The 17,199-nt window shown below is 45.2% G+C and overlaps 1 protein-coding gene across 1 annotated transcript in view; it reads right to left on the bottom strand.

Annotated features, from left to right (window-relative positions):
- Positions 1-17,199, bottom strand: part of prex1 (phosphatidylinositol-3,4,5-trisphosphate-dependent Rac exchange factor 1) — a 109,525-nt gene that overhangs the window by 75,069 nt on the left and 17,257 nt on the right. Inside the window, exons 2-6 of the mRNA XM_055892550.1 lie at positions 12,558-12,623; positions 12,265-12,387; positions 5,241-5,345; positions 3,057-3,158; positions 2,387-2,548 (exon numbers count right to left, since the gene is read on the bottom strand). Of these exons, the coding sequence (XP_055748525.1) occupies positions 2,387-2,548; positions 3,057-3,158; positions 5,241-5,345; positions 12,265-12,387; positions 12,558-12,623 (558 nt within the window). The remainder of the gene's footprint in view (positions 1-2,386; positions 2,549-3,056; positions 3,159-5,240; positions 5,346-12,264; positions 12,388-12,557; positions 12,624-17,199) is intronic.

Genomic DNA, 17,199 nt, shown 5'->3' with positions numbered 1-17,199 from the left:
TTTTAACGATACTAGGCCACGACTTAGTCAATGAGTCACTATTTAGTCATTAGATGAAGTCATTTTAAAGCAGTATTTTCAGGGTTTTACATTAGCTCATTGTAAACAAGAAACCTAAAGGGATTCCTTAAGGTTGACCTATGGGATTCTAGCTGTGACGTTAATTATGTATGGGGGTGTTTCAGAAATGGCACCATTACATATATAGTGCATTACTTTAGACCAGAGCCATATGGGACCTCCCCTTTGGCCTCTGATCAAAAGGTAGTGCACTATATAGGGAATAGGGTGCCATTTCAGACAGAAATTCAATCAAACCTACACCAATGCAATTAACCACACACGTACACATTTAGGGCTGCCTCGTAAAGTAATGATTGGTAATATAGAGTGCATGTGCATGGATACATTCATGCCATACACGTAGCCATAACGAAACATCATTGTTCAATGGAACGCACCAATCTAAATCAACCAGAACTAAGCGTGCCCATGTGTGGACTCTGGATCTCCTGCCCCACCTCCATTTTTGGTACAGAGACACCAACCACTCTTTTATGGTTGGACTTTACCAAATGTAACTCTCTCTTTGATGTCATTGAGAGCAAACCACTGTAGCCACCCAAAACCAGACCCCCACCACCATCCATAATTGATTCCTCTGGCCACTACATCTCTGACAGTCACGCATAGCTCCCCCCCCAAAAAACAGGATTATCCGCACTCTTGTAGGTCAGGTGCATTCCAACCGGCCTAGCAGACGGTTTTACATTTCACCCGATCGATCAAATTCCATGTTTAACTGTGCAGGAAGGCGGGATGGAGGAATGGATAGAGGATGAAAGAGGGAGGGATGGTGGAAGCAGGAGGGCTGTCTGTCTATCAGAGCAATACTAATGCATCTGGGCCCTGATTCTGCACTACTACCTCCCCATTAGGAGTGAAGAGGTGATTGCACTGGAGAGTGGAGAGGTGATTGCACTGGAGAGTGGAGAGGTGATTGCACTGGAGAGTGGAGAGGTGATTACACTGGAGAGTGGAGAGGTGATTACACTGGAGAGTGGAGAGGTGATTACACTGGAGAGTGGAGGAGTGGAGAGAGTAGTAATAATGGGCTAAAGAGAGGGAAGTAGGTAGGGAGAGGGGTATTGCCTTTCATGAGGATGGACTGTGATACGGAGTGAGTAGACAGAGGCTCTATGTCCCAATACTCATTCACTCTCAGACATGTTTTGACCTCTAGGGGTCAACGCAAAGTGAATCAGAGAACCAATCCCAAAAACAGATGTCCAACTGCCCCCACATCAGTGCCTAGAATCAAATGAGAGTTATTTAACAAAAATGCCAATAACAATCCTGTATCAAGACAAGTCTGATTGATCTCTGGAAGGAACTGCGACGACATAGTGTAATTTTCCCCCCACATCGTTTATCCTTGTTAAACACACAACAGCCTCTTGTTTTGTCACATTTTTGACAGAGGACAATCACGGGGGTGAAACAGTGGCATATTTCATCAGAGCGAGGCAAATCTTGGCAGGCTTTGAGTGTGTGTGTGTGTGTGTGTGTGTGTGTGTGTGTAGGATGCCATTGTGAGGCCCTCTCTCTTTTTCCTGTGAGACTAGGCCCTGCCTCATCGGGCTCTGCCGATTGGGCAGGGTGCCCTTTGGCCTTCCCATGGCTCCTGAGCGGGCAGATTGTCCTCGCCGGGGCTCAGGGGGCCCAAGGAGAATCAGGGGACAAGGGCTCTGTTGTGGAGGGTGAGGGAGGCGTGAAAAACGCACTGGGCACTCCGCTCCGCTCCCAAGCCCTGTCTGTGCCCTGTGCACACTGGTAATCTGGGGGAAGCTGGAGGAGTGTTTTACTGTCACAGAAAATGAAGTGGTGCTCAGTATTTGGTGGACTCTCGAAAACTGGCCTAAGCTTTTTCACCACAGCCGTGACTGAGTCAATGAGGAGGACAGAGTGTGTGTGTGTGTGAAAACCATTGACAAATCTAAAAACTGAGCTTCCCTTTTCCATCTCTTTCCTGTCATTCAAACCATTTCTATATAAAGGATAACTGTTCTGCTCCCTCTCCCTTATTCTAACTATCCTCTCTCTCTCTTACTTCTCCTCTCTTAATCTTTCTTCTCACCTCCCACCCCCCTCCATCGCACACTTCTCTCATCTTCCTAGCACCCCTTCCCTCCCTCCTCTCTCTGACCCCCCACCCTTCTGTCTCGCCTCATCTTTAACGCACACGGCTCTCCCCCGCTTTTCACCTTTTAGTACTTTTCCCCTCCTCCCCCTGTCTCTCTCCCCCCTCTCCCCCCCTCAATGGTGACCTATAGGGTGCATCCTAGACATGGTCTAGTGTAGAATAGAATATAATAGAATCCCTCACCTCCCAGCCCTCGATGTGCGACTGCAGCTGCTCCAGGGCCTCCAGTTTCTCCATCTGCCTCTTGGTCTCGTTGATGTTGGAGCACACTGCCTTCATGGCCTGCAGGGCCTCCTCCACCGCAGGGTAGTCCGCGTGCTTCTTGGGCGTCCGCTTCAGCAGCTCCTAGTGGGGGGGAGAGGCGAGCAGAGTGGTCACTTGGTCATTAACGGGTTAAAGCCAAAGTCAAGACGTCTTCAGTAGAACTACAGTAGATAAACAGCCATTGATAATGTTTCAGAGAACAGCCCTGGTGCGTTGGGTGATAAGCACCATGCATCATTATTAGGAATCATCTCAACATCTCATCTGCAAAGAGTCAATGGTGGATGGAGTTGCATTTAGAAGTGGAGAGGTCAGTTAAGATTGTGGGATGATGGATGAACAGAGTCCTGGGGGAATGTTAGAATGGAGGGGGGAGCGTGGAGTTCGGAAATAGGATAGTGAGGATGAAGCGGTGGGACGGAGGGTGCGGATCGAATTTTGTGGAGAAGTTGGAAAAAAGGGAGAAATTGGACGTGGGGTGGAGAGTAAAAGATCATACGTGATAGGAGTGGCTCGGACATGGTTGGAATGTGTGTGTTTATGTTCGTGTGTGCGTGTGTGTCATTCTCCTTGGCTCCAAGGGCCTTACCTTCAGTAGAAGGGGGTACTTGCAGATCCTCTGAATGGGCGATAGCAGGTACCCCTCCAGGGGAATGTCTGTGCTCTTCTTCCCTCCCAGCAGCATACAGTGCTGGAACACAAACAAGACACAGATGTTAACAAAACTGTCATTTATCAAACAGGGACATCTATGGCCTATGACACATCCTCCATCTTCTTTGTGATTCTTCTAGAAATGTAAGTTGGTAACTCCACTAAAATTATAATGTGAAGTGGTTGAGGGCAAGAAGCTAAATCCAAGACACCACAGCATGTCTTCACAGTTGCATTAGCAGCGTCCGTGGGGATCGGGTGGCAAACTGGAACTAAAGTCATGCTTTGAAAAATGTACCCAAGAAATCAGTTTGGTGGTGAAACCCTACTGAGGATTCTTCAGATGAGAGTGAGAGAGAGTGAGAGACAACGCTGGTGGGTTCTCTTCTCTGTGCTTTATTTTTCAGTAACCAGGTCTGTCAAATGCAAAGTCCCAGAGGGCGAGCATGAACAGCATTCACCACAAGATCAAAGGCCAAACTAGATATACGCCGCATGGAAATACTTTGGTGTAGAAAGCAGAAAGCACATCATTGGTCGGTATAGTGCACATATTTCATTTGAAAATCACATTCCACCACTTTCAACTTCATAAGGCACTCTGAGAAGAAACAGCAGGGTCGTGCTCATGCAGTTTTTGGTTGAAGCTTACGCTTGGGGATGGGGGGAGGAGAGGAGCGCAAAAACTGACTGCAGAATTGTGTGATTCCACAGATTCCAGCCGGCTTGGCAATCTTGACGCAATCCCCATCTCCTCTCTCGCTCTCTGTCTCTGCAGTCTTCTAATCTGAACCTTATTTCCATCAGCGTGCCTGCAGCCAAACTCCCTCCGAGAGCTTCTCTTTAACCTCCTTTCAGCATACTTTCACTTTTACTCCACTCAGCTGTACAGCTTTGTTTTGATGTCCGTGTAGAGACGGCGTACATATTCAGTGCTTGTCAATTAACATGGAAATATCAGCTCACATACCGCAAAAACATGGAAATGGAATGGAATTCAAGAGAGGAAACAACAGATGCACCAATGGCTCTTCATGCCGCACCACCCTCAAATAACATTATAATACTAATAACGATTTGCATTTATAAATCGTGACTAATTAATGCAAAGCTTACATCCAAATGTGATTATTCATTAAGCCTCCAGGCTCCCTTCAATTACAGAAGGCGTTGTCTCTACGCCAGAGTTCATCGACTGACTACACCACATCCACAGCTCCCTCACTCCACATCATCCACAGAAAGCACTGTGGACGACCATGCATTTTGGGTTGAAACCAGCCTACAGCTTCAACCCGTGGAGTTCAGACTTGTAGCTTAAAGGGTTATTCCACTAAAAGTTCAAATGTATGGGGGCAAATCCTAACATCCACTTACGAAAAATGTATATCTCAGTCTCCCATTGACGTCAACACATGACTAAGTTCAAGACAGAAATTTGACTTGTGAAAGTTAGGATTTACCCCCATGTGATGTTCCACTAGCAGCCGGGGATAGAATGTACAGAACACAACGAGAACAAGTTCAGGTCAGTCAATAATGAGACGGAGGAAACACATCGGTGTCAACAAGGCTCAGATCTTCCAGCCAGCCGTGCCAATGGACCGCAGCTGGACAGCGCACACCGACCGTGACATCATCTCTGGAAGCGCAATCAAAGGCAGTTCCTGTGTTCATTGTTGAGGGGCAAGAAGGGTTGTCAAAACAAGGAAACAGCTGGACTTCTGGTGACAAAACGACCCTGACACACTCTGTGGTTACATGGTGAGTTTGCCAGAGTAACCAAGCGACCTTTTTCTAATCCCTGTTCTTTCTATAACAAACATAAACATGTAAACAGAAGAAGATGTGACATTATGAAGAGGATAGAGAGAAGGATGGTGATTGGGAGAGAGGTGGAAAATGGAAGAGGAGGAAAAAGATGACACAGGGGAAGAGGATCAGGGAGAAAGTGGGAGGAAGAGGTGGACAAGAAGAGGTGGTAAAGGAAGAGAACATGGTGGAAGAGGAATAGAATGGGAGGAAGAATAGATAGAGGAAGAGAAGATTATTTTTCCTTCAGAGAGAACGAGATATGTAAAAAGACAGTGACAGTTGGTGTCAGCGGTGGGATCCTCACCAGGAGGAATGTCCTGATTTCAGGGATCTTGTTGAGTTCCATCAGCAGCCGCAGGGCTTTCTCGTGGTTACTGCAGTACTCCCCATACACCGAGAACTGCCCCTTCTGAAAGATGGAAGAAACACAAGCCAGTTAGGATCTGATCTGATCCGAATAGAAAAACTTGGCATTGAATATTCTGGAACAGAATTGTTTTCAACAACTTTTAGTCAAACACAGATCTCTAGTGATGTCGCAACATCAGTTGAATTGAAGAATAACTCCTATACACATCATTCCAAACAATTAAGATAACAATTCTGATGAGATGTGCTTTCCTTATTTAGGTAAACACTGCACTGAGAAAGCACTCTGAACTTCCTCTATTCACACTGACATAGTTATAGCTAGTGGATATACTGTACTGTCCTATAGGTTTGGCCACTGAAGGCTTTCCTCATGATCACTTAGTAATATGATAGCTATGCACATAGGTTCAATGCATTATTTATCTACCACTAGGGACAACATATAGGCCTAAGGAATCTCTCCCTCAGAATTTAAATGTAGGCTTCAGCCCAAAACCCGATATATAGGCCTTCAAGTCATTAGGAAGTGAAACCAGCTTCAGTGTTGGGCCTCCTCACTCTGCTCTGTTTGGTACTGTAACCAAAACTGTGCTGCGGTCACCCGAAACAGCACAGGAAGTGAAATCTTAGCTTGTGCCTGCGAGGCTAGCATATCCTCACAACCTTCAGAGAAACGCTACACTCGCTCTCTCTGAAAAGCTGGATGTGTGCATTTTAGGTAGCGACTTATAAGGCAGGTCAATATAGAGGCACTCAGTCACTCCGTTGATGCTGTTAAGTTTGTTTTTGAATATTCCAATATTGAGCATGAGGTAAGAATGCTGCGTAACATTTCCATCAGACATCCAATGTTAAATACATGAGGTCACTGTAAAACTGCTGGGGCCAGGCACCATAAAAGATTCACAGGGTAACAATCTCTACCAGGTGCTCCATTGGTCTCGGTGTCTCCCTCTTGCTCCCTCTCTCTCCTTTCTAAATGTCGACTCACAGCTCTTTGGAAACAGTATATCAAAGTCAACCTCAAGAGGCCATGCTGCTACAGACTAGTCTAGCCTTCCATCCTCCACCTCCTCTCATGCATGTGTCAGGTCCACATGGCAACGCAGCAAGAAGAGATAACTAATCTGGCTTGTATGTAACGTTAACATTACAGTACTTACAGCCTCTCTCCGGTTCCCATGACGAGGGTAGATTCAAAGTGTGTCACCGTGTTTGGGGGCTGTAAACGGCGAAGCAACAGAGGGATAGCGTAGCCCAGGGCTCCGCTGTCACACACAGACATACACACAAAGCCGCTGGCTGGCAGGGCAACAAAGTCCGAAGCATCACCGGGAGCAACAGCTAGCCCAGTATATGGTGTGAAACACCAAAAACTCAACGCTAATAAGATGAGTAGCCTAACGAACAGCAAAATCACTAGCCTATGTCAATCTACTATACTCCATAGTAGAAAAGTTGACCTATTCTATTGGTTAGTTTGTTGAGAAAAAAAATAGCCTATTCCAAACAGACTCTGGGACAGTTGTGGGAAGGTAGATCCCACATTCATACAACTAGTAGGCCTAGGCTACATTTAAAAGTCTGATGTAACAGAGATCAGAACGTTTCGTTTAAAAAAATATATTTTTTTATCCTTCACATTATACACGCAGCCATGCGCACAAGGCATTAGGCTAGGCGCAAATGTTCCTTCTATAATGCAATTAAGCGGGAAAACACTGATGTCAAAAGGAAGTGAGATGAAAATACATTTCCATTACGAATTCTGAAAGAGGAGATCTAATATGTTACTTTAAAGCAAGGCAAGACATGCCTCATAATATCTATTAAAACGTTCAGGTTTCAAACAAGTAAGTATATTTTGGATAGCCCACTTGTGTGACCGGCCTATGAAGCCTGTTTGAGATGATGCCGTTTTACAAATGTATTTACATCGACTGCCTTTTCCATCAATGAATAGACTAAAAAGCATTATTTCGCAATGGGATTTTTTTTCTTAATCCTGGATTTTTGGCCGGTGCCAATTTAATTTATTGGCTTTTCTCAAAATAAATATAGGCCAAAAAAACAGAAACCTGGTGTGTGTGAGAGAGAGAGAGAGAGAGAGAGAGTGAGTGTGCGTGCGTGCATGTCTTCCCGGTCACTTGCATTGAACTTTTCTGACGCAATGCTTAAAATACCAAACTTCTAAGATCATGGCCACCTCATCATAACAATCAAACATTTCTTGACTGAGTTTCCATGGAACATCACAAGCAAGTAAAGACCATGAAACGTCTATGACCCTCTTAGACTACTACGAGGCTTAGAACAGAACTTCCTAAAGGCCCAGTGCATTCGGAAAGTATTCAGACCCCTTGACATTTTACACATTTTGTTACATTATAGCCTTATTCTAAAACGGATTAAATCTATCTATCAATCAATCTATAAACTATTTAAATATGACATTTGCGAGTTTTCAGACCCTTTACTCAGTACTTTGTTGAAGCACCTTTGGAAGTGATTACAGCATAGTCTTATTGGGAATGAAGCTACAAGCTTGGCACACCTGTATTTGGGGAGTTTCTCCCATTTTTCTCAAGTTCTGTCAGGTTGGATGGGAGAGCGTCGCTGCACAGCTATTTTCAGGTCTATCCAGAGATGTTCGATTGGGTTCAAGTCCGGGCTCTGGCTGGGTCACTCAAAGACTTGTCCCGAAGCCACTCTTGAGTTGTCTTTGCTCTGTGCTTATGGTCATTGTCCTGTTGGAAGGTGAACATTCACCCCAGTCTGAGGTCCTGAGCGCTATGTAGCAGGTTTTCATCAAGGATCTCTCTGTACTTTGCTCCATTCATCTTTGCCTCGATCCTGACTAGTCTCCCAGTCCCTGCCGCTGAAAAAACATCCCCATAGCATGATGCTGCCACCACCATGCTTCACCGTATGGATGGTGCCAGGTTTCCTCCAGACGTGACGCTTGGCATTCAGTCCAAGGAGTTCAATCTTGGTTTCATCAGACCAGATAATCTTTTTTATCATGGTCTGAGAGTCGTTAGTTGACTTTTGACAGCCCATTTGGAGTTTGCCATGTTCATTTTACTGAGGAGTGGCTTATATCTGGCCAATCTACCATAAAGGCCTGATTGGTAGAGTACTGCAGAGATGATTGTCCTGGAAGGTTCTCCCATCTCCACAGAGGAACTCTAGAGCTCTGTCAAAGTGACCATCGGGTTCTTGGTCACCTCCCTGACCAAGACCCTTCTCCCACGATTGCTCAATTTGGCCGGGCGGCCAGCTCTAGGAAGAGTTTAAAATGCTTCATATAATCCCTTTTAGAATAAGGATGTAACGTAACAAAATGTGGAAAAAGTCAAGGGGTCCGAGTACTTTCCGAAGGCACTGTATATATGGGCTCCCGAGTGGCGCAGCGGTCTAAGGCACTGCATCTCAGTGCAAGAGGCATCACTACAGACCCTGGTTCAATCCCAGGGGTCCGTAGTTCCTGTTCCCAAGAAAGCTAAGGTAACTAAACTAAATTACTATTGCCCCGTAGCACTCACTTCTGTCATCATGAAGTGCTTTGAGAGAATAGTCAAGGATCATATCACCTCCACCCTACCTGTCACCCTAGACGCACTTCAATTTTCTTACCCTGCCCATAGGTCCACAGACGATGCAATTGCGATCACACTGCCCTATCCCATCTGGACAAGAGGAATACCTATGTAAGAATGCCCGTTCATTGACTACACCTCCAAACTTATCATCAAGCTGGAGGGCCTAGAAATTTGGTTTGTCACCCAAAACCCTCACTAACTTTTACAGGTGCACAACGGAGAGCATCCTGTTGGGCTGTATCACAGCCTGGAACGGCAACTGCACCGCCCACAACCGCAAGGCTCTCCAGAGGGAGGTGCGGTCTGCACCTACAGCACCCGATGTCACAGGAAGGCTAAAAATATCATAATGGACAATAACCACCCGAGCCACTACCTGTTCACCCCGCTTCCATCCAGAAAGCGAGGTCAGTACAGGTGCATCAAAGCTGGGACAGAGAGATGGAAAAACAGCTTCTATCTCAAGGCCATCAGATTGTTTTCCAGCCACCACTAGCATAGAGAGGTGGCTGCCTACCTACAAACTTCATATCATTGGCCACTATAATAAATGGTCACTTTAATAATGTTTACATATCTTGCTTTACTCATCTCATATGTGAATAACATATACTGTATCATTCACTATCTATTCTTTACTATCTATTGCATCTTAGCCGCTCTGTCACTGCTCATCCATATATTTTATACTTATATATTATCATCCCATTCCTTTACAAGATTATGTGTATTAGGTTTTGTTAGATATTAGGTTTGGTTGTGGAATTGTTAGATACTGCTGCACTGTCAGATCTAGAAGCATAAGCATTTCGCTACACTCGCAATAACATCTGCTAACCATGTGTATGTGACCAATAAAATTTGATTTGGGCTGTAACACAACTGGCCGTGATCGGGAGTCCTATAGGGCGACGCACAATTGGCCCAGCGTTGTCCGGGTTAGGGGAGGGTTTGGCCGGGTAGGCTGTCATTGTAAATAAGAATTTGTTCTTAACTAACTTGCCTAGTTAAATAAAGGTTAATTAATATATATAGTCCTTCCACACCATGAGGTTGGGATAATAATGTTAAAATGATGATTATGCATTTTAGTGTAAGAGCCTTTTGAAAAGACTGTTTTTCAGCCTGCTTTGGTGGAATTAAGTTTTGGCCTGCCTGGTGATATCACCAGGCGGTAAATGGGTTAATAGACCAATACGAAAGAGTTCCATACCTCTCTGCCAATAACAGCTAGTTTTCAGTTTCCCCCTCCCCGCTCAGACAGTCCGAGCAAACTTCTTGCTATTTTTTGTTTCTGTTTTAAATTACACTGGTCAACAACAACAACAAAAATCACTGCAAGGTACTTAATTTTTACCCAGAAATGATTTGATATTGAGATAAATACAGCAGCATTGGACCTTTAAGGACTTCTAAAAGTGAACATGAATCTATCTATAAGCTTACCTTATGGGCATTTCTTGAAGTTCCTGAATGTGACCTGTACAATTCCAAAGCCGGGTCAGCCTTGAAGAAACTGGGCCTGATTTGAAGGGCTTCACTTGTGCTCAGAATAGCTCAAAGAGTGTGTTTGTGTCTTTGATAAACACTTGGTTTTCTTCCTTTTCCATCAGTGGAATTTCAGCAGGATAAGAGGAGCAATAACAAACACAGGGCAAATAGGAGTGTCAAAGCATAATGAGTCTATTTAAGAAGGGCCATAATATGATGACTGTTAGTTTGGGAGAAAGAGGCCTTGGTTAGGGGACAGCCCAGAAATAGAGCAAATATTGACATCTGTATCCTTCCGAATTAACATTCTCTAGTAGTTTTTTGGGGTAGGTTTGTGTAATCCTCCTCCTCACGCCAACATGGTTCAAACGTCAGCCAAAGGTTCTACCCAGGGTTGGTTTAGTCTGCCGGTCGTTGAAAACCCCCCAATGATTCAACAACATGCACGCCTTAAAAGTCAACATGGTCGCGGGTGATATTTGAGGCCCACTGGCTACTATAGGCTGGATTCCAATCCAATTTTCCACCCTCACTTCCTCTCTCCCTTTGATGAATGTAAGCTTTATCAGGCACTGGGAGTATGCTTTTGAATTGGAATCAAGCCATTGTGCTGGTTTATACTGTGGCCTATGAGCTACATTGATATAAGATAGATCTTTAGAGAGAGGAGAATCTGTATGCTGTGATTGTGATTGACAGTGAATGGCCCGCTCAACAATGCTGGGTTATAGTGTGATCTAAGCAACATTGGAATAGACAGAGCTTGAGAGAGATAAGAAGAGAATCAGGACGTATTTCTCTGGCTTTGATTGACAGCAGAACAATGCTGGGGGTTAATCAGATCTCAGCAGGGGTGTCTGCTGTCACTGAGGTCAAGGGCAGGAGGCGGAGGGCACCAAACGGGGGCAATTGATTGGGCGAGAGGTGTCAGTGTTGAAGGAGAGAGAGGTCACAGACAGAGAGCCCTGTAATGAATACGGAGCTACAATGCCAGTGGCCATGTGATGATTCTCCCCCCTCCACACACACACACAACTTATTCTGAGAGCTCTTGATTGGAGTATTCTACAGTATAGTAGTCCAATTAGAAAACAAAGCTTGGTTACCACCTCCTTGAGGAGGCTACTCTCAACATCCTTTCAATTAATAGAATATTGATAGTTTCAGTTTGACTACAGGAGCTTTCTGTTTGAACAAACACCATTTACAATATGCTTTCTGTCAACTGACAATCCTCAAGCAAATACCTCATTCTACAAAGTCCCCTAAGTGTGTATGTGTGTGGATGCGTGTCTCTGTGTGTATGTGTGTGTCCATGTGTGTACATGTGTGTGTGTGTCTGTGTGTGCGCAAGAGCAACTAGTTCCGCCATTGTCCCATTGATAACTGACACACCATCTCTTCCCCCGACACAGGCAGCTCTTTGTTGTTCCCAAGGGCCAAACGAGTTCAAAAGGGGGGAGGAGGGGTGGTCGGGAACTGAGGGACGGAGGGAGGAAAGCAATCTGCTGAAGGGGATGCAAGTGACAGGGGCCTTGCATGGGGTTGGCGAGGAACGGATAGAGGGGTCTTTCTGGCTGACAGGATGCAGGCTTTTTCGAGGGGAGGGGGGAGTGGGATGGGGGAATTAGCGAGGGAGGAAGAGAGGGAGTGGATTGTGTGTATATTATTATATGAAAGTTGTCGAAGGCCCCTTTCACATCAGTTTTGATCTTTTATCCTAACTGCAGTTCATTGGAACAGTGGATAGGGTGTGAGAAGTTGCGTCAGAGCGTAGCTGTGCGTTTATGCTCAAGCCGGTCTCTGTGTCCATATATATGTGCACTGTAAGCGTGTGTGTGCATGGAAGTGTGTGTCACTCACAAACTGGAGGAAGACGTGTCCAAGGGCATGCCCTGGCTGTGGCTCCGGGTGCAGGCTGGCCTCCACTGCAGACAGCACCTCTCTGTGAACGTCCAGGATTGACTCAATGTTGGAGAACAGGATCTGTGGTAGCAGAGAGAGGGTGCGTCTGAAATGTCATCCTATTCCCTATGTAGTGCACTTATTTGGACGGGGACCCATAGGGCCTCACCACATTTTGTAAAAATATTTTATGCATAGTCATTTTTGTCAAAGCATCATTAGGATAGTTTTTAATAGGCGGCCATATTTACCTTGACATGCTCAGGCGACAGACACTGTTGCTCTTCGGCAGTTTGTCGGATTCTGTGCAAAAAGGCCTGCATGAGGAAAAAAGAAAGATAGTGGTTAGGTTCATACTGCATGTATCATACACTAGGTGGTATATGTACAGCAATATGTGATATGGGGGATTGCAGTCGTCAGTTTACTTTAGATTTAAGGGTTAGGTTGGGGGTGAACTTCTTCCGGTGAGCTTCATAAATATTATGGTCTCACCTGTGTTTAGCTTAAGCTCTACCTCAAATACATTTACATTACATTTACATTACATTTACATTTAAGACATTTAGCAGACGCTCTTATCCAGAGCGACTTACAAATTGGTGCATTCACCTTATGATATCCAGTGGAACAACCACTTTACAATAGTGCATCTAACTCTTTTAAGGGGGGGGGGGGGGTTAGAAGGATTACTTTATCCTATCCTAGGTATTCCTTAAAGAGGTGGGGTTTCAGGTGTCTCCGGAAGGTGGTGATTGACTCCGCTGACCTGGCGTCGTAAGGGAGTTTGTTCCACCATTGGGGTGCCAGAGCAGCGAACAGTTTTGACTGGGCTGAGCGGGAACTGTACTTCCTCAGAGGTAGGGAGGCGAGCAGGCCAGAGGTGGATGAACGCAGTGCCCTTGTTTGGGTGTAGGGCCTGATCAGAGCCTGAAGGTACGGAGGTGCCGTTCCCCTCACAGCTCCGTAGGCAAGCACCAATACCTTACATGCATACAGAATCCCCATGGTACGTGTAACTAATGTATACTGTAAGCCCTTGCTATAGAAGACATTTAAACCAATGTACCTGGGAAATCGTCAGAGACACCTCAATTATTGAGCATCACACTTTTTTCCATTTCCTCGATGTAACTGTGCTGTGATAAGCCCACGTCAGACGGATCAGCTGCTCAGTGGCTTGCAACAGTGTGTTTGTGAGCACTGCGTCTCCCTGCAGAAAGCTGACCTGTCACTCAAATCCTGACGAGAGAAAACTAAAAAAGGGAGGGGTACTAGAATGCCTCCGCTGTCTCTTTCTTCCCACCTCACTTCCTCTCAGGTTGTTTGTCTGTCTTTGAATGTCTCTCACAACTTCTACGAAGCATAAGCTTGCCAAATAGGAGCAGTGTGTGTAAAAGAAAATGTATATGGCACTTGATCATGACGCCTAATAGAAAGTCCACAAGGAAACAGATTGCTCATCCGGCATTTGCAAAGTGGTACCCCAACCTCTTGTGGGGTTTGGTGGCACTGCTTTACACCTCCGCATCCCTATCCACAATGACAGAGCAGGCAGATGCACACACGCAGTAAAATATGTAGCAATAAAATAAACCCCTTACTGCAAATCCCACCCATCTGGCGCTCCAGGCAGACTAGAACAAATGCTCCAAGTTTTGGAAAGATTTCAAATAGGGCTTGAACCCAGGTCTGGTGCTGTTCTGCTTTGGGATGGTTCAGGACGGGTGAATTGTGCTCCAGGCATAATATACTCATTAATCCTCCCATATGGTGACTTGTACCATGTCCATGTTGAAGGAGTCCATTCATGTGGAAGATTGCCCCCTGGCATCTTAGAAGGAGGGGGGGGGCAAGAAACAAGGACTTCCACACTACATGGTGAGGAGGACAGGGGGATGGGCATGGAGGAGTGGGAGGGGGTTTTGGGTTGGTATAGAATGGGAGAGGAGGGGAGGTGAAAACGAGAGTATCTCGAGTCACAACTTATTTGTGACTTCGTAGTTCGTACAACTGCACCATGGATGGTCTCGCTCTTAAAATGTCTAAATGTGCCACAAAGATGTGGAAGAAGGGGGTTTGTACAAGTGTGCGAGGCCGCAAGCAACAAAGAGGTCCTTTCGGTGTCTGTGTTACATCCAGACACCAGTGATTCTCACCCGGGCTGTATTGGCTATCGGCAGTGTTCCGTCACCAATCGACTGCACTTGTTTATTTTAAGACAAGAGGGGGCAGCTTTGTCCATCTCAGATCGCCATGCGCCGCTACCAGCATCACAGAACGGGGAGCGCAGATCAGGTAACACATTGGCCGGTCAGAATTCAAAGAAAACAATTTGTGGGAGGGGGGCCCATGGCTGAAAATTGAGGAGAGTCAGTATCCTTAAAAATAAAAAAATAACAGGTGGCTGGCAAGGGAAAAAAGCAGACAAAACAATAAACAATGTGGAGAGAGTAGACATCACAGATTCATGCTGACAGAAATCCTCCATTGGACATGCTTCTAAAATGACTATTCACTTGTTACTTCCAAATCAATTAAGGTGGTAGATTACGTCTGACACTGTTGTTTTTCATATATCCAGGTCTCAGGTTGCCCTTTATGCAGGTTTTTGACGTCAGTGAGCAGTCATCGGGGCTTTGCTTTTCCGCTTCCGTAGGATCAACCTTTCTCTTGTTGTAAATAGGCAAATCAAGGTAAGGGAGGCCACTACCATGGTTACTGGTGTCGTTTCTCGCTAGGGGAACGTGATAGAGAGGTGGAAAGCCAGCTACCAGAGGACTCAACTGACCCCACAGTCAGAGCTGCTGTGATTGGGTGAAACCGGCATTCTAGGAGTCAAAGGGCCCAACTTGACCCCCATAGGCTGTGACATTTGGTGAGCACTCAGGGACGAGAAAGAAAAAGCATCATGTGCATTTCTGTTGGGCACTCCCCACTGTGGTTGGGAAATGCTTTATAAATTAATTATAAAAGTACAATACGCAAGGTATGCATGCCACACAAAAAAAGCTATGCGAGTTATAAATAACAAGCAAGGTTTGGGTCAATTCAGTTATTTTTTGTCAATTGAACTGAAATACATTTTAATTCATGAATTGTCATAGAAAACATTTGATTTGAATTTACCTGATAGCAAGACACCTGACACTGCATATGTAATCCACTGTGCTCTTACTGATAGCTAAAAATAGCATGCAGACTACATTTAGTTAAATCATCAATACATAATGTGCTAATAACAGCACGTCAAATGATACACTGATCGGGGCCACAAATTTCATTTTGGAGATCCTCAGGATTCATCCCGGTGATGAATCGTCTGCTACTGTACGGTGCAAGGGCAGGCACAGCTGGTGAATGGAGCAGAGGAGCAAAATGAAAAATCCAGGGTCTGTAGCCAGAGGGGCTATGGGCTGGAAGGGTGAATTTGTTCATATGGCACTCCCAAAGGAGATCAGCTCATTCTTAAACTCGGCTTGCCAGACAAATGACCGCCAGACAGTCCAGTATTAGACACTCCAGCAATGTTTTTACTTTTCCGGTTGAAAAGCCAAATCTCAAAGAATTTAAGCAGCATACAAATACTATGAATCACAGCTAAACCACTGAATGCCTGACTCAATATCTCAACTTCTAGTTTAGCTTTGGTCTTGAGATCGAAATACTCTATCCGGTTTCCTAGCAATAGGTTATACAGTAGGGATGAGAGTATCACTTGTGGTAATTGCTGAGTCTTCAACCTGGTGTGCACTGTCTCAGTCAGGGCTTGGTTTCCAGTGTGCGATCTGGACAAAGGCATACTTGATTGATTGTTTGAACTCCAAAGAGACTTGCACACTCTGTCACTGTTGTGTTTTTGGTGGCTTGCTGCCAGTGCCAACACACTCAGCGTGCATGTGCACGCACACACATGCACCTCTGCACAACTGTTCAGTCATACACCATAAGCCACAAACAACTTTGAATGCTAAATAAACCAAATCAAACCATTAATTATTCTACCAAAGGGGTACAATAATACTAATGAATGATTCATCACCCAGGCCCCAATAGTCAATTCCTCGTACGAAATCCCTTCTCTTCCTAGCAGCCATACCTCTAATTGTTGTGCCCCTCATGAGCCACTGAGGGCTTTGTCAGGATTGCCTTGGAGATGTGCTTTTATTGCTCTCTCTGGTCTGAATACATTCTGCCCCCCCTCCTCCCTCATCCCCCTCTCCTAAGAGCCCACCTGCTTTCAACTCATTACTGAGCCTGACTCTGGGGTCTGTGGAGCAGGAAACGATTAAATGCCACCTGCAATAACCAGGTATTAGAAAATGCCACCCAATATTAAACCCATCTTGGCTGGGTCTGGTTATTTCCATGCTTTAGCGAGAGAGGCGGGGGAATGCTAGGTATACGAATCACAGTACAGTACAGCCTCAGTGACAACATATTAATAATAAATTCATACAGAATGTCCACTTGCAACATGGTAATTGTGTGGACTGGATGATATGAAGGTAAAAAAAGGAATGTTTTATCACTTTGTATGTAAACTGTCAAGTCTTTTGTCTGCAATGTCTTTTTCATTCTGTGTCGGGACCCAGTAAGACTAGCTGTCCCCATTGGCGTCGGCTAATGGGGATCCTTATTACATTAAATCAACTTTGATGCTCAAGCTGGTGCTGCAGACTTAGCTTCAATATGTTATTTCAATGGTCAGAATAGTACATGCAAGGGAACTGCTCACTTCCCTAAACAATGAGGGTCAACAGCACCACAACAACCATTTTGTGACACCTTCAAGAGGCACTAACTCTGTGTATAATCCTGAGTGAGCCCCCTTTGATAAGCCCACGGCGTTGCATTTCCTCACACGAACGCGCTAGCTTTTCATTTGCATGT

This window comes from Salvelinus fontinalis, chromosome 31 (assembly GCF_029448725.1).
Source record: "Salvelinus fontinalis isolate EN_2023a chromosome 31, ASM2944872v1, whole genome shotgun sequence".
NCBI lineage: Eukaryota > Metazoa > Chordata > Actinopteri > Salmoniformes > Salmonidae > Salvelinus > Salvelinus fontinalis.
Note: the sequence above shows the minus strand (reverse complement) of the source record. Positions and strands in the feature narration are given on the sequence as shown.